The sequence below is a fragment of the Dendropsophus ebraccatus genome, chromosome 4 (genome assembly GCF_027789765.1).
Source record: "Dendropsophus ebraccatus isolate aDenEbr1 chromosome 4, aDenEbr1.pat, whole genome shotgun sequence".
Classification (NCBI taxonomy): Eukaryota; Metazoa; Chordata; class Amphibia; order Anura; family Hylidae; genus Dendropsophus; species Dendropsophus ebraccatus.
This window is the reverse complement of record NC_091457.1, coordinates 1079180-1100497: the sequence shown is the minus strand read 5'-3', so window position 1 is coordinate 1100497 and position 21318 is coordinate 1079180. Positions and strand designations below refer to the sequence as shown.

General features: G+C 48.4%; 1 protein-coding gene across 1 annotated transcript in view; it reads left to right on the top strand.

The window, feature by feature from the left end:
* Window positions 1-21318, top strand: part of LOC138787809 (titin-like) — a 74475-nt gene that overhangs the window by 41196 nt on the left and 11961 nt on the right. Inside the window, exons 7-10 of the mRNA XM_069964993.1 lie at window positions 2492-2803; window positions 7606-7908; window positions 16955-17269; window positions 17668-17712. Of these exons, the coding sequence (XP_069821094.1) occupies window positions 2492-2803; window positions 7606-7908; window positions 16955-17269; window positions 17668-17712 (975 nt within the window). The remainder of the gene's footprint in view (window positions 1-2491; window positions 2804-7605; window positions 7909-16954; window positions 17270-17667; window positions 17713-21318) is intronic.

Here is a 21318-nt window from a genome sequence, read left to right as displayed (position 1 = left end):
CCATCACTGACCCCATACTGTACTGTATATATATATATTACCCATCACTGACCCCATACTGTACTGTATATATATCACCCATCACTGACCCCATACTGTACTGTATATATATATTACCCATCACTGACCCCATACTGTACTGTATATATATCACCCATCACTGACCCCATACTGTACTGTATATATGTATCACCCATCACTGACCCCATACTGTACTGTATATATATCACCCATCACTGACCCCATACTGTACTGTATATATATATCACCCATCACTGACCCCATACTGTACTGTATATATATTACCCATCACTGACCCCATACTGTACTGTATATATATATATTACCCATCACTGACCCCATACTGTACTGTATATATATCACCCATCACTGACCCCATACTGTACTGTATATATATCACCCATCACTGACCCCATACTGTACTGTATATATATCACCCATCACTGACCCCATACTGTACTGTATATATGTATCACCCATCACTGACCCCATACTGTACTGTATATATATATTACCCATCACTGACCCCATACTGTACTGTGTATATATATCACCCATCACTGACCCCATACTGTACTGTATATATATCACCCATCACTGACCCCATACTGTACTGTATATATATATATATATATCACCCATCACTGACCCCATACTGTACTGTATATATATATCACCCATCACCCCATACTGTACTGTATATATATATATATATATATATATATATTACCCATCACTGACCCCATACTGTACTGTATATATATATCACCCATCACTGACCCCATACTGTACTGTATATATATATCACCCATCACTGACCCCATACTGTACTGTATATATATATATATCACCCATCACTGACCCCATACTGTACTGTATATATATCACCCATCACTGACCCCATACTGTACTGTATATATATATATCACCCATCACTGACCCCATACTGTACTGTATATATATCACCCATCACTGACCCCATACTGTACTGTATATATATCACCCATCACTGACCCCATACTGTACTGTATATATGTATCACCCATCACTGACCCCATACTGTACTGTATATATATCACCCATCACTGACCCCATACTGTACTGTATATATGTATCACCCATCACTGACCCCATACTGTACTGTATATATATCACCCATCACTGACCCCATACTGTACTGTATATATATATCACCCATCACTGACCCCATACTGTACTGTATATATATCACCCATCACTGACCCCATACTGTACTGTATATATATCACCCATCACTGACCCCATACTGTACTGTATATATGTATCACCCATCACTGACCCCATACTGTACTGTATATATATCACCCATCACTGACCCCATACTGTACTGTATATATATATTACCCATCACTGACCCCATACTGTACTGTATATATATCACCCATCACTGACCCCATACTGTACTGTATATATATCACCCATCACTGACCCCATACTGTACTGTATATATATCACCCATCACTGACCCCATACTGTACTGTATATATATATCACCCATCACTGACCCCATACTGTACTGTATATATATCACCCATCACTGACCCCATACTGTACTGTATATATATATTACCCATCACTGACCCCATACTGTACTGTATATATATCACCCATCACTGACCCCATACTGTACTGTATATATATCACCCATCACTGACCCCATACTGTACTGTATATATATCACCCATCACTGACCCCATACTGTACTGTATATTAGTACTTCTCAATTCCAGTCCTCAGGACTCACCAACAGGTCATGGTTTTAAGATATCCCATACAAAGGACACCTGTGCTAATTCCTGATGCACTTAGTATAATTGTATCACCTGTGATAGTACCTGATGCACTGAGTATAATTGTATCACCTGTGATAGTACCTGATGCACTGAGTATAATTGTATCACCTGTGATAGTACCTGATGCACTGAGTATAATTGTATCACCTGTGATAGTACCTGATGCACTGAGTATAATTGTATCACCTGTGATAGTACCTGATGCACTGAGTATAACTGTATCACCTGTGCTAATTCCTGATGCACTTAGTATAATTGTATCACCTGTGCTAATTCCTGATGCACTGAGTATAATTGTATCACCTGTGATAGTACCTGATGCACTGAGTATAATTGTATCACCTGTGATAGTACCTGATGCACTGAGTATAATTGTATCACCTGTGATAGTACCTGATGCACTGAGTATAATTGTATCACCTGTGATAGTACCTGATGCACTGAGTATAATTGTATCACCTGTGAGATACTAAGGAAATCCTCAACATGAGCTGTTGGTGAGGCCTGAGGACTGGAATTGAGAAGCACTGCTGTATATGACCCTGCTGTCTATATCCGTCTATACTGTATTGTGTGTATATGTGTGTATATATATATATATATATATATATATATATATATATAATTCTCTCTTGCAGTGTGTGATCCCAAGGTGTCAGAGATTCGCTGTGATCCTCCGTCTCCTGAGCGTAATAAGATGGTGACCTTGTCCTGTGATGTCAATGATCTGTACCTTAAGGATATACAGTGCTCCTGGTATAGGGATATAACTCGGATGCGACCAGAAATGTGCAGAGAAATAATACAGGAAGATCCGGGGTCCGGAAGGTTCTCGGGGACGTTGGCCGTGGAGTTTATTGCAGATGCCGGATGTCATGAGGAGAATTTCCGGATGGAGCTGATTCATTGTGGAAAGACGATTGTGAGGAGACACAGACTGATCCTGGGAGGTAAGTATCCCCTCAGCCTCCTATATGCTTCATGCTATTCCTCTCTTTTACATAACTATTATTACAGTAATCTGCTACTTATTACAGGTCACTGTATCTGGAGATAGTTTGCTATTTTATTTCTTTTTTGATTATGACGTGCGTGTGCATAGGACGGCGCAGCTCCTCATGTACACACGCGTGACGGCGCAGCTCCTCATGTACACACGCGTGACGGCGCAGCTCCTCATGTACACACGCGTGACGGCGCTGCTCCTCATGTACACGCACAGGACGGCGCAGCTCATGTACACACGCAGGACGGCGCAGCACAAGTACACACGCATGACGGCGCAGCTCCTCATGTACACACGCATGACGGCGCAGCTCCTCACATACACACGCATGATGGCGCAGCTCCTCATGTACAAAGGACGGCGCAGCTTCTCATGTACACGCAAAGGACGGTGCAGCTCCTCGTGTACATGCACAGGATGGTGCTGCTCCTCGTGTACATGCACAGGATGGTGCAGCTCTTCAAGTACATGCACAGGACGGTTCAGCTCCTCATGTACACACGCAGGATGGCGCAGCTCCTCATGTACAGATGCATGACAATGCAGCTCATGTCCACACAGAGGACGGCACAGTTCACATACACACACAGGATGGTGCAGCTCCTCACGTACACACGCACAGGACAGTGCAGCTTCTCATATACACACGCATAGGACGGCGCAGCTCCTCAAGTACACACGCATGACGGCGCAGCTCCTCACTTACACACACATGATGGCGCAGATCCTCATGTACAAAGGACGGCGCAGCTTCTCATGTACACATGCAGGATGGTGCAGCTCCTCATATACACATGCATGACAATGCAGCTCATGTCCACACGCAGGACGGTGCAGTTCATGTACACGCGCAGGACGGTGTAGCTCCTCATGTAGCCTAATTAGGCTATGTTCACACTACGTATATTTGAGGCTGTATGTTTGAGGCTGTATAGCAACCAAAACAAGGAGTGGATTGAAAACACAGAAAGGCTCTGTTTACATAATGTTGTAATTGAGTGGATGGCTGTCATATAATGGCAAATATGTGAAATATTTTATATATATTATATTATATTATATTATATATATTATATTGAAATAATGGAATTTATTTACCCTTATATGGCGGCCATCCACTCAATTTCATCATTATGTGACCAGATCCTTTCTGTGTTTTCAATCCACTCCTGGTTTTGGTTGCTATGAGGACCTGACATGAGGACCAAATACAGCCTCAAATATACATAGTGTGAACCCAGCCTTAGTAACACAGTAGGACTATCACCTAATGAACCAACCCCCCCCCCCCCTTTCCCGCCTGTATATATATTGTACTCCTATGTGTATACTGTGCTCACCCCAATGAAAGGGACTGGGCTACTGGCCTTGTTATGGATGGACCTCTGAAGGCCGTTGTTTTTTTTTCTTCCAACATGGCATGACAGTGGCGGCATTTATAATTCCCCTTACCCAGCAGTACACACAGCGGGTCCCACACTATCCCACTGCTCATGCTTAGAAATAAGGGCCATTCTGGACCATCTGGGGGTCCTTTCCTGACTAACTTGTTTACATACTGACAAAAATCCAGCTATTCCCTATAGTGGAATAATGGTTGGTTTTGTTTTGGGAGATAAACATCTGAAGATTTTCTAATAACCGTATGATTTATACAGTCTAGGGGGCACTATTGCTCCGGTTAACTCCAGCCAGCAGTGTTAGGGTGTCATACATCTTATCTGTAGATTACCATATGATTTGGATTTGTTAGTAGCATTTGTAATTTACCCAACTTTTAATTCAAGAGGAAAAAAATATTTTTAATTAGCCCATTTCTTGGCACCTGGTTAAATTTACGGTATGTTCATTAGGAGCAGAGGTAAACTCTGGTATTATGGGTACATACACGGCTGTAGGCACAGTTCACTTGGGCTGGGTCTCCCCAAATCCCTGGCTTCGTTCCATGTTTAAGGGGATTCCTCATTGTCAGTGACCCCCCCACCCCCCTCCACGACTTGTGGCCTCAGTCACTGAATATGAAACAGAGTCTGACATTACGATGATAGAAAATTATAAAAACATTTTCTAACTAAATACAAATCATTAAGATGGTTACAGTTTTAGGCTATGTTCACACTACGTAAGTTTCCGGCCGTAGCGCGCTCTGTGAATAAGAGGCCGGAGATTTACGTAGTTGGCGTACAATGGAAAGTATACGATCTACGGCGGCACAGTTCACACGACATACGAACTTACGCCAGGATCGTATGCGGCGCCGTAAAAAATGAACCAGACCATTGTTTCGGGATGGAAATGCTGTAACTTACGCCCGTAGCGTAACATGCGGTCCCGCACGTAGTGGTGATTTCTTCATTTTTTCAGCTTTTTGTGCTGATCCAAAAGGTTCTGTGGGGTGTCCGGGGCGCGGCGAAGATATCCAAGTAAAAGACCGCTGTCAGATCGCTACGTACGCCGCTCGGGAAGCGTACGTAGCTTACGGGCGTAAGTTCGCGGACCGTACGCGTTTTAAGCGTATATGTCCGGCCGCGAAAAATATGCGGCCGGACATATACGTAGTGTGAACATAGCCTTATGAAGTAAAAAGGTATTCCACCCAAAGTAAACTTTTAATATGTTGCTGTCCTGGTGGAGAAAATAAAGAGGCTATCCTTACCTCTACGTGCTTCCCTGGTGTTCGATGTCATCTTCGGGTCCTCTGCTGAGCGATCCCACCTCCACTCCTGAGATGGACTCGTCTGGCAGTGACGGCCCGCTCAGCCAATCACTGTGATGAGGAGGCTGCACAGGTGGTGGTAATAATGTGCCCGGAGGAGTAGCCTCTGATGGTGGTGAAGGTGGGCACAGAGCAGGCAGTAACTGGATCCTGGTAGAGCTCAGACTAGTCAGAGAACGTTTGGAGCCTACATGGCACTGACTCAGCCAAACAGATCTCTGCATGCAGCATTTTTTGTTCCAGAATTTTAAACAAGCCATATAATGGAGCAACTAACACAGTGTGAACTGAGCCTTAGAGGTGGCATCTCACATCCACTTATATCCTGCTACCATTTCTCCCATGAATGGGGTGCATGTTGTAGACTCCTACTCCAGTCCACTCTCAGAAAACTTAGAAGGGGTATACCTTGGACAGAATGCTTGGAAGGAAAACACGTCAAGTCCTGCTGGTTCAGGATTCTTCACGGGAGATGTAGGTATGACAAGTGGTCTACAGATAGTCCTCTCACATACCCCTCTACTAACCACAGAGGGTAGCTTTTACAACACTTTGCATATAGGGAGTACAACACTTTCCTTCCTCTGAGAGGCTAAACTCTATCTTCCTTCCTCTCAGTAGAGACTCTGGATTAGAGCAAGCATCTCTCGTCCCATGGATATTATAACTCTATCTGCTCCGTCATACCCAGTACAGTGCCATTTCAACCACTGACTGTTAGGGCCCTATTCCACAGTGACGATAATCGGCCGGATCGGGCCCATTTGGCCTGATTCGGCCGATTATCGTTCGGTGAAATAGAGAGAACGATCAGCCGATGATCGTGTCATCGGCTGATCGTTCATTTAGGGCCAGACCTAAAATCATCGTTCCCCCACTGCGCATCGCTACGGTTGAATAGCGGTGCGCGGCGGGCGACCGACGATTTAAGAAACAGCAGCAGCATCATCATCCATTACCTTGCTGCAGGGCTTCTTCTCTGCGCTGTCTTCATCCCCGGGTCCCGCGCGCTCTATCTTCTGAATGGCTGGTCAGCTGACGGAGCGCTCAGCCAATCACAGGCCGGGACCGCCGCAGCCTGTGATTGGCTGAGTGTGGCCTGTCAGCTGACCCGCCATTCAGAAGATAGAGCGCGGGGGACCCGGGGAGGAGACGGAGCGGAGGACAAGCCCTGCAGCCAGGTAATGTATGATGCTGCAAGGACATCGGTAATTATGTCCTTGCAGACCTCGCTCAACGATCATCGGGCCGTGGAATAGGCCCAGTAAACGAGCGGCGATCTAGCAGATCGCCGCTCGTTTACATCGTTGATCGGGCCCTCCTCGGCCCGTGGAATAGGACCCTTAGACATGGTGGGATTGGTCCTCTCATGCCATCTTCAGCAGCACGGTTAGTGCCTACTAGAGAACTGTTCTATGGCAGGTTATTGTTGTGTCTGGTTATAGGTGATATATGAAGCCTCTGCTGCTACATAGACTGGCTTCTGCTACGTATTGTTCAGTCTACAGTATGTGGGCTTTAGTATTTGATTTGGGAAGTCTCTGGTATATAGCAGTATTCTGCCAATTGGATTTTCTGTCCCTGTTGGTGTGAAATGTTACCTCTGCATTTCTGGTTGTTGTTTATCCGAGCCATTCTACAAGTCTACTTCCCGCAGTCACAAAGAAACCATCCAGGGGTCGCTGTCGCTCGTATAAGTGATGGAGTTTCTGGTCGCTGGATCAGGAATCTCTGTGTAACCTTAGTCTAAAGGGAAGTACATCGTAGTTGTATCCAGCTGGTGTCAGTATCCATGTCTCTGGGCCGCAGGTGTGTTCTGAAGATCAGTGATTCCTGGGTCTCCTCACCAATAAGTCCACTGATTTGCCATTTTTTATATCTGCCTCGGTCTGTCATATATACCAAAGATATCTGTGCATCTTAGTTAGGTACTTCTTGACTATACATGTATAGAAAACAAGAAATTTAGGTTTAAAGGGGGTTTCCAACTGTAAGTTTCTTATTATAAAATGTGTTCTCATCCTTCCCAGGATTCCCGGCTCTTGGTGACATCACCAGTGACCCCCAGGACCCCAGCTATGGGCAGCCTGTGACTCTGCGCTGTAAGGTGACCAACGCTCATCCACAAGACATAAAGGTTCAGTGGTTACGAGGGGAGAAACCTCTGGAGAAGGGACAAGAAGAGAAGCAAATCCCCGAGAAGGACGGCTCCGTATCCTGCTCACTGCGGTTTACTGCTACCGCCCTGGACTACGCCAAGGCCTACACCTGCTCTGTGATCCACAAGGACATGAGAGAGCCGCTCAGGAAAAGCCATTATGTACAGCTACCGGGTAAGAAACCGCTCTGAGGTCAATGACCGATATAAACCTGTTGTCGCATCTGTAGGAGTACAGCGAGCCCTGTCCTGAACCCAGCCCGCTGTCTCTGCCTGTCAGGATGACATGTCCTAGGCGGCAGCCCACAGCTGGGTCATGTTCCCTAAGCTAATCACAGGGCCCGTCAGCTGTATAGAATAGTCAAACAACCAGCTGCGTACAGATAAACCACAAAGCAGTAAAAAAAAAAAAAAGAGAGCCCATTAACATCCCAAGGGCTGGACCCTGCAAAGGGATAAAATAGTGAGGGAGGGCTGCAGGCTGTAACCGCCCTTCCCATACCTGACCCTGCTTGATATTCAGCTGGAAGCCAAGCTCCAAGATAGGGATGAGAGGGGGAGCGAGGAAAAAACATAGCCCTCAGGACTACAGGGGCCTGGAAAAGCCTCTTTGACATCAGAGAATGAAAGCATTTTTCTACATTCTGGAAGCAAAGATAGATATAGAAAAGGTACTGTGTGTATTCTTCACACTGAGCATAATCAGCGGAATCCCGCGGCGGAGCGCCTCGCCATGGAATCCCACCTGCCTCAGTGTCAAACAATGTGTCTATGGGAGGGATCAGTGTAAACATGCAAAAACACGGAGAAATGCAACAGCTCACCGCAATGGCAAGATACTGATATGAAAATCACTAAAAGCAGCCCCCACCCCACCCCCCAACTGCTAAAAAAATCTCCATTAAATTACTGAGGCTCTTGGTTACCATTTGCAAATAAAGTCAAGCATACCACCACGATAAGGTGGCCTCACGCTCGGGATGGTCCCACCAACAATAAGGTGGCCTCACGCTCTGGATGGTCCCACCAACAATAAGGTGGCCTCACGCTCGGGATGGTCCCACCAACAATAAGGTGGCCTCACGCTCGGGATGGTCCCACCACAATAAGGTGGCCTCGCGCTCGGGATGGTCCCACCACAATAAGGTGGCCTCACGCTCGGGATGGTCCCACCACAATAAGGTGGCCTCACGCTCGGGATGGTCCCACCACGATAAGGTGGCCTCACGCTCGGGATGGGGCAACACTATACTAGCCTCTCCATGGCATATAATAAGCCTATACTCTGGGCATGCAGGACCCAACTAATACTGGCAAATATAATAACCCCCAGGGTGGGATAGGTGGAGTGCATCCAAGAAGAGCCAGCCATTCCCCCATCTGGAACACAGGAAAAAGACAAATTTGGTCAGCTCACCAAGAACACCATTCACACTAGGCAGGAGCACATTGCTATGACTAAATTTGAAAACACCCCAAAACACAGCTCACCACAATGGCAAGATGCCCTTATTTTGTGTTCCAGATGGGGGAGTGGCTGCCTCTACTTGGTCATGCACTCCACCTATCCCACCCTGGGGGTTATTATATTTGTTTTAGATGGATCCTGCATGCTCAGAGCATAGGCTTATTATATGCCATGGAGAGGCTAAAGTACAGTGTAGCTCAATCCCGAGCATGAGGCCACCTTATTGTTGGTGGGACCATCCCGAGCATGAGGCCACCTTATTGTTGGTGGGACCATCCCGAGCATGAGGCCACCTTATTGTTGGTGGGACCATCCCGAGCATGAGGCCACCTTATTGTTGGTGGGACCATCCCGAGCATGAGGCCACCTTATTGTTGGTGGGACCATCCCGAGCATGAGGCCACCTTATTGTTGGTGGGACCATCCCGAGCATGAGGCCACCTTATTGTTGGTGGGACCATCCCGAGCATGAAGCCACCTTATTGTTGGTGGGACCATCCCGAGCATAAGGCCACCTTATTGTTGGTGGGACCATCCCGAGCATGAGGCCACCTTATTGTTGGTGGGACCATCCCGAGCATGAGGCCACCTTATTGTTGGTGGGACCATCCCAAGCATGAGGCCACCTTATTGTTGGTGGGACCATCCCAAACATAAGGCCACCTTAGCGTTGGTGGGACCATCCCGAGCATGAGGCCACCTTATTGTTGGTGAGACCATCCCGAGCATGAGGCCACCTTATCGTTGGTGAGGTCATCCCGAGCATGAGGCCACCTTATAGTGGCTTGGACCATCCCAAGCATGAGGCCACCTTATCGTTGGTGAGACCATCCCGAGCATAAGGCCACCTTATTGTTGGTGGGACCATCCCAAACATGAGGCCACCTTATCGTTGGTGAGACCATCCCGAGCATGAGGTCACCTTATCGTTGGTGAGACCATCCCGAGCATGAGGCCACCTAATCGTTGTTGAGACCATCCCAAGCATGAGGGCACCTTATTGTTGGTGGGATGGTTTACGCAATTTACAAATGGTAACTAAGAACCTCCTTATTTTTATGGACATTTTTAAGCAGTTGGGGGGAGGGGGTGCTTTTAGTGTTTTTCAGATCTGTAGTGGGTCTGCATCTTGCCATTGCGGTGAGCTGTTGCACTTTTCAGTGTTTTTGTGTGTTGGTAATTTCAGCCATAGCAGCGTGCTCCTGCCTAGTGTCAATGGTGTTCTAGGAGAGCTGACCAAATTTGCCTTTTTTGTGTGTTTCATTGTGAACATACCCTAACAGCAAATTACAGCATCAGCAGTCTAGAACCTAAATTGCGGCTGAAAAAATTACTTTCATTAATACATTCTCAGAAAGGGATAAAACGCCATAGTGAGCACTCCATTGGTAATATGCAGGGCTCCAGACTAAAAAATTTACCTAGGAGCCATTGGCTCCTAACCTGAAAAATTTAGGCGCCAAATAGAATATTTGGTCGCCAACATTTTAAAACATGTAAAATTAATGTTATGTTAAATGGGACTTACTGTGTGCAGAGGCCGCGGCAGCCTCCTCCTCCTCCTCCTCCTCCTTTAGATTCTTTCTTTTCTTAGTTTGAAAACGTTCAACATGGAAACTTGCAACTTGACAACCATATACAGTCTAACAACCATATACAGTCTGACAACCACATACAGTCTGACAACCATATACAGTCTGACAACCATATACAGTCTGACAACCACATACAGTCTGACAACCATATACAGTCTGACAACCACATACAGTCTGACAACCACATACAGTCTGACAACCATATACAGTCTGACAACCATATACAGTCTGACAACCATATACAGTCTGACAACCACATACAGTCTGACAACCATATACAGTCTGACAACCATATACAGTCTGACAACCATATACAGTCTGACTCAGTACTTCAGCCTCACTTGGCTAGCCTTTTAATGAGGCTTACTCTTCTGAACTTGAACTTAAAAGCTTGCAACTTGACAACAATATACAGTCCACTAGAATGTGTGAGGTGGTCTACAAGTCAGGTTCTGAGTCAGTGTATATACATACAGACACTGAGGGAAGTGGTACTGTGCAGTGTATACATACAGACACTGAGGGAAGTGGTACTGTGCAGTATATACACACACACTGAGGGAAGTGGTACTGTGCAGTGTATATACATACAGACACTGAGGGAAGTGGTACTGTGCAGTATATACATACAGACACTGAGGGAAGTGGTACTGTGCAGTATATACACACACACTGAGGGAAGTGGTACTGTGCAGTGTATATATATACAGACACTGAGGGAAGTGGTACTGTGCAGTATATACATACAGACACTGAGGGAAGTGGTACTGTGCAGTGTATATACATACAGACACTGAGGAAAGTGGTACTGTGCAGTGTATATACAGACACTGAGGGAAGTGGTACTGTGCAGTCTATACATACAGACACTGAGGGAAGTGGTACTGTGCAGTGTATATATATACAGACACTGAGGGAAGTGGTACTGTGCAGTGTATATACATACACACACACTGAGGGAAGTGGTACTGTGCAGTGTATATACACATACACACTGAGGGAAGTGGTACTGTGCAGTGTATATACATACAGACACTGAGGGAAGTGGTACTGTGCAGTGTATATACATACAGACACTGAGGGAAGTGGTACTGTGCAGTGTATATATATACAGACACTGAGGGAAGTGGTACTGTGCAGTGTATATATACAGACACTGAGGAAAGTGGTACTGTGCAGTGTATATACATACAGACACTGAGGGAAGTGGTACTGTGCAGTGTATATACATACAGACACTGAGGGAAGTGGTACTGTGCAGTGTATATACATACAGACACTGAGGGAAGTGGTACTGTGCAGTGTATATACATACAGACACTGAGGGAAGTGGTACTGTGCAGTGTATATACATACAGACACTGAGGGAAGTGGTACTGTGCAGTGTATATACATACAGACACTGAGGGAAGTGGTACTGTGCAGTGTATATACATACAGACACTGAGGGAAGTGGTACTGTGCAGTGTATATACATACAGACACTGAGGGAAGTGGTACTGTGCAGTGTATATACATACAGACACTGAGGGAAGTGGTACTGTGCAGTGTATATACAGACACTGAGGGAAGTGGTACTGTGCAGTCTATACATACAGACACTGAGGAAAGTGGTACTGTGCAGTGTATATACATACAGACACTGAGGGAAGTGGTACTGTGCAGTGTATATACAGACACTGAGGGAAGTGGTACTGTGCAGTGTATACATACACACACACTGAGGGAAGTGGTACTGTGCAGTGTATATACATACAGACACTGAGGGAAGTGGTACTGTGCAGTGTATATACATACAGACACTGAGGGAAGTGGTACTGTGCAGTGTATACATACACACACACTGAGGGAAGTGGTACTGTGCAGTGTATATACATACACACTGAGGGAAGTGGTACTGTGCAGTGTATATACATACAGACACTGAGGGAAGTGGTACTGTGCAGTGTATATACATACACACTGAGGGAAGTGGTACTGTGCAGTGTATATACATACAGACACTGAGGGAAGTGGTACTGTGCAGTGTATATACAGACACTGAGGGAAGTGGTACTGTGCAGTGTATACATACACACACACACTGAGGGAAGTGGTACTGTGCAGTGTATATACATACAGACACTGAGGGAAGTGGTACTGTGCAGTGTATATACATACAGACACTGAGGGAAGTGGTACTGTGCAGTGTATATACATACTGACACTGAGGGAAGTGGTACTGTGCAGTCTATACATACACACACACTGAGGGAAGTGGTACTGTGCAGTGTATATACATACAGACACTGAGGGAAGTGGTACTGTGCAGTGTATACATACAGACACTGAGGGAAGTGGTACTGTGCAGTGTATATACATACAGACACTGAGGGAAGTGGTACTGTGCAGTCTATATACATACAGACACTGAGGGAAGTGGTACTGTGCAGTGTATACACACACACTGAGGGAAGTGGTACTGTGCAGTGTATATACATACAGACACTGAGGGAAGTGGTACTGTGCAGTGTATATATATACAGACACTGAGGGAAGTGGTACTGTGCAGTGTATATACATACAGACACTGAGGGAAGTGGTACTGTGCAGTGTATATACATACAGACACTGAGGGAAGTGGTACTGTGCAGTGTATATACATACAGACACTGAGGGAAGTGGTACTGTGCAGTGTATACATACAGACACTGAGGAAAGTGGTACTGTGCAGTGTATATACATACAGACACTGAGGGAAGTGGTACTGTGCAGTGTATATACATACAGACACTGAGGGAAGTGGTACTGTGCAGTGTATATATATACAGACACTGAGGGAAGTGGTACTGTGCAGTGTATATACATACAGACACTGAGGGAAGTGGTACTGTGCAGTGTATATACATACAGACACTGAGGGAAGTGGTACTGTGCAGTGTATATATATACAGACACTGAGGGAAGTGGTACTGTGCAGTCTATACATACAGACACTGAGGGAAGTGGTACTGTGCAGTGTATATACATACAGACACTGAGGGAAGTGGTACTGTGCAGTGTATACATACAGACACTGAGGGAAGTGGTACTGTGCAGTGTATATACATACAGACACTGAGGGAAGTGGTACTGTGCAGTGTATATACATACAGACACTGAGGGAAGTGGTACTGTGCAGTCTATACATACACACACACTGAGGGAAGTGGTACTGTGCAGTGTATATACATACAGACACTGAGGGAAGTGGTACTGTGCAGTCTATACATACACACACACTGAGGGAAGTGGTACTGTGCAGTGTATATACATACAGACACTGAGGGAAGTGGTACTGTGCAGTCTATACATACTGACACTGAGGGAAGTGGTACTGTGCAGTCTATATATACAGACACTGAGGGAAGTGGTACTGTGCAGTGTATATACACACACACTGAGGGAAGTGGTACTGTGCAGTGTATATACACAGACACTGAGGGAAGTGGTACTGTGCAGTGTATATACATACAGACACTGAGGGGAGTGGTACTGTGCAGTGTATATACATACAGACACTGAGGGAAGTGGTACTGTGCAGTGTATATACATACAGACACTGAGGGAAGTGGTACTGTGCAGTCTATACATACAGACACTGAGGGAAGTGGTACTGTGCAGTGTATATACACACACACACACACTGAGGGAAGTGGTACTGTGCAGTCTATACATACCCCCCCCCCCCGCACTGACTACCGCACCTGGCCGCCATCACAACAGACACTACCAATCCCCCCCCCAGGCCGCGGTCCCCCCACACAGATTAGTGGCCGGCCGCCACCCCTGCCGTCCCTCCGGTTGTACTCACACACACTATCCACAAATTGGTGCCGCTGGGGTGCACTTGAAGAACCGCCGGGTGAGGAGAGGCGGGAGAGAGGCGCTGGAGGAGTGTGGCGCCTCTGCGGCCGTCCGTCCAATGAATGAAGGACGTGCGGGATGACGTCACTGGAGAAGTGTGTCCCCGCACACGTCATCCAGCACGTCCGTCATTCATTGGACCGACGGCCGCAGAGGCGCCACGTGCTTCGGTGCAGCGTGCGGAAGTCCTTAAAGAGACAGCGCGCCGCCGGGGCCAGTCGCAAATGGCGCCCAGATTAATAAATCTGGGCGCCATTTGCAAGATATCAGTCGCATTGGCGACCATTTTGGTCGCCATCTGGAGCCCTGCTATGGTTGTGGCTGGTTGGGGACAGGAATGGCAGGTTCATCCTGCTGCCATGGAACATATAGCCCCATCTAGAGAGAAGATGGCAGCTGTGATGGTCAGGATATAGAGATGGCTGTGATAAGTGCCCTATGTATAGTATCATCTAGTGACCGACTCTTCATGTATACAGCAGGTGGAGGGGTACAGGGGCGGCTAGCTTGTGATGTGTCCTGGCCCCATGGTGTCCTGGTGACTGACTCTTCATGTATACAGCAGGTGGAGGGTGACAGGGGCGGCTAGCTTGTGATGTGTCCTGGCCCCATGGTGCCCTGGTGACTGACTCTTCATGTATACAGCAGGTGGAGGGTGACAGAGGCGGCTAGCTTGTGATGTGTCCTGGCCCCATGGTGTCCTAGTGACTGACTCTTCATGTATACAGCAGGTGGAGGGTGACAGAGGCGGCTAGCTTGTGATGTGTCCTGGCCCCATGGTGTCCTGGTGACTGACTCTTCATGTATACAGCAGGTGGAGGGGTACAGGGGCGGCTAGCTTGTGATGTATCCTGGCCCCATGGTGCCCTGGTGACTGACTCTTCATGTATACAGCAGGTGGAGGGTGACAGAGGCGGCTAGCTTGTGATGTGTCCTGGCCCCATGGTGACTGACTCTTCATGTATACAGCAGGTGGAGGGGTACAGGGGCGGCTAGCTTGTGATGTGTCCTGGCCCCATGGTGCCCGACTCTTCATGTATACAGCAGGTGGAGGGTGACAGAGGCGGCTAGCTTGTGATGTGTCCTGGCCCCATGGTGACTGACTCTTCATGTATACAGCAGGTGGAGGGGTACAGGGGCGGCTAGCTTGTGATGTGTCCTGGCCCCATGGTGACTGACTCTTCATGTATACAGCAGGTGGAGGGTGACAGAGGCGGCTAGCTTGTGATGTGTCCTGGCCCCATGGTGTCCTGGTGACTGACTCTTCATGTATACAGCAGGTGGAGGGGTACAGAGGCGGCTAGCTTGTGATGTGTCCTGGCCCCATGGTGCCCTGGTGACTGACTCTTCATGTATACAGCAGGTGGAGGGTGACAGGGGCGGCTAGCTTGTGATGTGTCCTGGCCCCATGGTGTCCTGGTGACTGACTCTTCATGTATACAGCAGGTGGAGGGGTACAGGGGCGGCTAGCTTGTGATGTGTCCTGGCCCCATGGTGTCCTGGTGACTGACTCTTCATGTATACAGCAGGTGGAGGGGTACAGAGGCGGCTAGCTTGTGATGTGTCCTGGCCCCATGGTGTCCTGGTGACTGACTCTTCATGTATACAGCAGGTGGAGGGTGACAGAGGCGGCTAGCTTGTGATGTGTCCTGGCCCCATGGTGTCCTGGTGACTGACTCTTCATGTATACAGCAGGTGGAGGGGTACAGGGGCGGCTAGCTTGTGATGTGTCCTGGCCCCATGGTGTCCTGGTGACTGACTCTTCATGTATACAGCAGGTGGAGGGGTACAGAGGCGGCTAGCTTGTGATGTGTCCTGGCCCCATGGTGTCCTGGTGACTGACTCTTCATGTATACAGCAGGTGGAGGGTGACAGGGGCGGCTAGCTTGTGATGTGTCCTGGCCCCATGGTGTCCTGGTGACTGACTCTTCATGTATACAGCAGGTGGAGGGGTACAGGGGCGGCTAGCTTGTGATGTGTCCTGGCCCCATGGTGTCCTGGTGACTGACTCTTCATGTATACAGCAGGTGGAGGGGTACAGAGGCGGCTAGCTTGTGATGTGTCCTGGCCCCATGGTGCCCTGGTGACTGACTCTTCATGTATACAGCAGGTGGAGGGGTACAGAGGCGGCTAGCTTGTGATGTGTCCTGGCCCCATGGTGACTGACTCTTCATGTATACAGCAGGTGGAGGGGTACAGGGGCGGCTAGCTTGTGATGTGTCCTGGCCCCATGGTGCCCTGGTGACTGCAGTAATCTTACTCTCTTCTTACAGATAAAGTCCCGATATTCTCAGACATAACTGTGCGGCCGGACAGACCTGTCGCAGGGAAGGACGCCACCTGTACAGTAACCATATCAGGATTCACACCAGACATTAAAGTGAAATGGTACAAAGACTTCAACCCATTTCCCAGCCATGCCGTCACCACATCAGATCCGGAGATCGGGAAGGACTCTCTGTGTACTTGTACCAGCAGCCTGAGGTTCACCCCGGGGGACAAGGACAATATGGCGGCCATCCGCTGTGAGGTGACACATTCTGTCACTAAGAAAGTGTATGTGCATTCATGCACCCTGAACCTCGCAGGTAGGATCCCTGTACAACCTAGAAGTGACATATGGTGTAAGAGTGCAGTGTATGGTCACACGGATCAGTCTACATTAGAGATGAGCGAACCTGGAGCAGCTCGAGTCCATCCGAACTTTCGGCATGTGATTAGCGGTGGCTGCTCAAGTTGGATAAAGCCCTAAGGCGATGTGGAAAACATGGATATAGTCATTGGCTGTATCCATGTTTTCCAGACAACCTTAGAGCTTTATCCAAGTTCAGCAGCCACCGCTAATCACATGCCGAACGTTCAGGTTCAGATGGACTCGACCCCAAACCCGGTTCGCTCATCTCTAGTCTACATGTCTTCTGTAGACTGCGACTCCATCCACTCAAGTATAACCGATCTTCTCACACACTGACTTCTCTGTTAATAGGAAGAAGTCCTGAAGGACGTCCAGCTATCTCCAGACTAGACGCAGGTAAGAGACAGTCACGTAGGGACCCCGGTTCCCCGTTATACATGTATAGAAAGGAATCTGAGGAGGAGGAATCATGAGCTTTGTATCTGCTCTGTGTATTTTGGTATGTCAGCCATTGCTCCACTACTACTCCTCCCATCCTAACAGACTCTGCCATTTGTATCTGCTCTGTGTATTTTGGTATGTCAGCCATTGCTCCACTACTACTCCTCCCATCCTAACAGACTCTGCCATTTGTATCTGCTCTGTGTATTTTGGTATGTCAGCCATTGCTCCACTACTACTCCTCCCATCCTAGCAGACTCTGCCATTTGTATCTGCTCTGTGTATTTTGGTATGTCAGCCATTGCTCCACTACTACTCCTCCCATCCTAGCAGACTCTGCCATTTGTATCTGCTCTGTGTATTTGGTATGTCAGCCATTGCTCCACTACTACTCCTCCCATCCTAACAGACTCTGCCATTTGTATCTGCTCTGTGTATTTTGGTATGTCAGCCATTGCTCCACTACTACTCCTCCCATCCTAACAGACTCTGCCATTTGTATCTGCTCTGTGTATTTGGTATGTCAGCCATTGCTCCACTACTACTCCTCCCATCCTAACAGACTCTGCCATTTGTATCTGCTCTGTGTATTTTGGTATGTCAGCCATTGCTCCACTACTACTCCTCCCATCCTAACAGACTCTGCCATTTGTATCTGCTCTGTGTATTTGGTATGTCAGCCATTGCTCCACTACTACTCCTCCCATCCTAACAGACTCTGCCATTTGTATCTGCTCTGTGTATTTTGGTATGTCAGCCATTGCTCCACTACTACTCCTCCCATCCTAACAGACTCTGCCATTTGTATCTGCTCTGTGTATTTGGTATGTCAGCCATTGCTCCACTACTACTCCTCCCATCCTAACAGACTCTGCCATTTGTATCTGCTCTGTGTATTTTGGTATGTCAGCCATTGCTCCACTACTACTCCTCCCATCCTAACAGACTCTGCCATTCGTATCTGCTCTGTGTATTTTGGTATATCAGCCATTGAGTTACTATCGGCCTCATCATATCCTGCTTTGCTGTTCTGTGTCTGTTCTGTGTCTAGTATGGCTTCACTGTTTATGACCCCTCATTTGGCCTTATGTGTAACCTCCCAGTAGCCCTGTGCCCTCTGATAGCCACCCTCTCACCACTAATCCCCCCTCCCATAGTGACACCTGGGCCTGACTTCAGCCTTTCTGAGTCGGTTAATCATAGCCATAGAACTATAAGAGTGGGCACACTGGTCTTTTGAAAACTCCATTGTTTGTGACCTCATAAGTGACCACTTGAGAATTAGACCAGAATTAAACCAGAAGAAAACCAGAAGAAACCTCTAAGAAAAGACCAGTGAGTACTGCACATGTATTCCATAGACCTACTAACCACTTAATACATTTTCACCATTTTCATCATGCTGTTTATCTCTCTATATCTGCTAATCTTGTGTCTACAGACCTATCCCCCACCCATCCCACTGTGTCCACATCAGCCCCTCTCTCCTTCCCTCACCTATGTACTGTTCACACTCACTTTTTACCTTCCTGAACCCCCATCACCTTGGTTTCTCAAAGGTGCAGCACAGAAACCGTCCTCATAAGTCACTAAACCATCTACTATCTCTCACAATTCTCCTCCTTCTCCTAACCCTGGTCGTCCCTCTATCACTATCAGCTTCTCTTCACCGACCTCCTACAGAAACCCCCATAACCTGGTCAGGATCCGCTGCTTGTCGGATCCCATCTCCAGTAACTGTGCTCTCTGGAACGCCCGGTCTGTCTGTAACAAACTTACACAAGTTCATGATATGTTTATCAATAAATCACTCGACCTGCTGGCTCTCACGGAAACCTGGCTACAAGAGTCAGACAGACACGGCCTCAGCCGCCGCTCTGACCCATGGTGGCCTACACCCTAGACCTGATAACAGACATGGTGGGGGAGTGGGTGTACTTCTCTCCCCAGACTGCACTTACCAGGTCATTCCCCCTGTCCCCTCCCCCTCATTCCCCCTGTCCCCTCCCCCTCATTCCCCCTGTCCCCTCCCTCCCATTCCCCCTGTCCCCTCCCCCTCATTCCCCCTGTCCCCTCCCTCCCATTCCCCCTGTGTCCCCTCCCTCCCATTCCCCCTGTGTCCCCTCCCTCCCATTCCCCCTGTCCCCTCCCTCCCATTCCCCCTGTCCCCTCCCCCTCATTCCCCCTGTCCCCTCCCTCCCATTCCCCCTGTCCCCTCCCCCTCATTCCCCCTGTCCCCTCCCCCTCATTCCCCCTGTCCCCTCCCTCTCATTCCCCCTGTCCCCTCCCTCCCATTCCCCCTGTCCCCTCCCTCCCATTCCCCCTGTCCCCTCCCCCTCATTCCCCCTGTCCCCTCCCCCTCATTCCCCCTGTCCCCTCCCCCTCATTCCCCCTGTCCCCTCCCCCCCATTCCCCCTGTCCCCTCCCCCTCATTCCCCCTGTCCCCTCCCCCTCATTCCCCCTGTCCCCTCCCTCTCATTCCCCCCGTCCCCTCCCTCTCATTCCCCCCGTCCCCTCCCTCTCATTCCCCCCGTCCCCTCCCTCTCATTCCCCCCGTCCCCTCCCTCTCATTCCCCCTGTCCCCTCCCTCTCATTCCCCCCGTCCCCTCCCTCTCATTTCCCCCGTCCCCTCCCCCTCATTCCCCCCGTCCCCTCCCCCTCATTCCCCCCGTCCCCTCCCCCTCATTCCCCCCGTCCCCTCCCTCCCATTCCCCCCGTCCCCTCCCCCTCATTCCCCCCGTCCCCTCCCTCTCATTCCCCCCGTCCCCTCCCTCTCATTCCCCCCGTGTCCCCTCCCTCTCATTCCCCCCGTCCCCTCCCTCTCATTCTCCTCTTTTGAAGTTCACACCGTATGACTTTACCGTCCATTTCCCCTGAGAGTCTCAATCATCTATCGCCCCCCTGGCTCACCTACTAAGTTTCTTGATCACTTCTCTACCTGGCTTCCTTACTTTCTATCTTCCGATATTCCTGCTCTAATCATGTGCAACTTTAACATCCCAATTAACACCCCAATCTCCCCATCAGCCGCTCAGTCTCTCTCTAACCTCCTCCCTTGGCCTCTCTCAGCATTCTGACTCTCCAACCCACAAGGGGGGGAATACCCTGGACCTGCTCTTCTCCAGATTTTGCCCAGTTTCCCACTTTTCTAACTTTACCACTGACCTCTCAGACCACAACTTCCTCTCTTTTATGATAACAAATTCTCGTCCTCCTTTTGACACCCCGACCTCACTCACATATAGGAACTTACGTGCTATAGACACCCAACAACTGCTCGATACTGTACAGTCATCATTGCCCCCCACCTCTTCCCTCTCCTGTCCTAATCTGGCTGCCAAACAATACCACAACACCCTCAAAACCACCCTGGACACATTTGCACCCCCTATACCCCAAAGAGCCCGACCCAGACGGCACACATCCAGAACTCGTTTTCTTAGATGGTGTTCTAGGTGTGCGGAACGTCTATGGAGGAAATCCAAGACAACAGCCGACCTTCTCCATTACAAGTTTATGCTTAGAAGCTCCTACTCTGCTCTTCACTCTGCTAAGCAATCC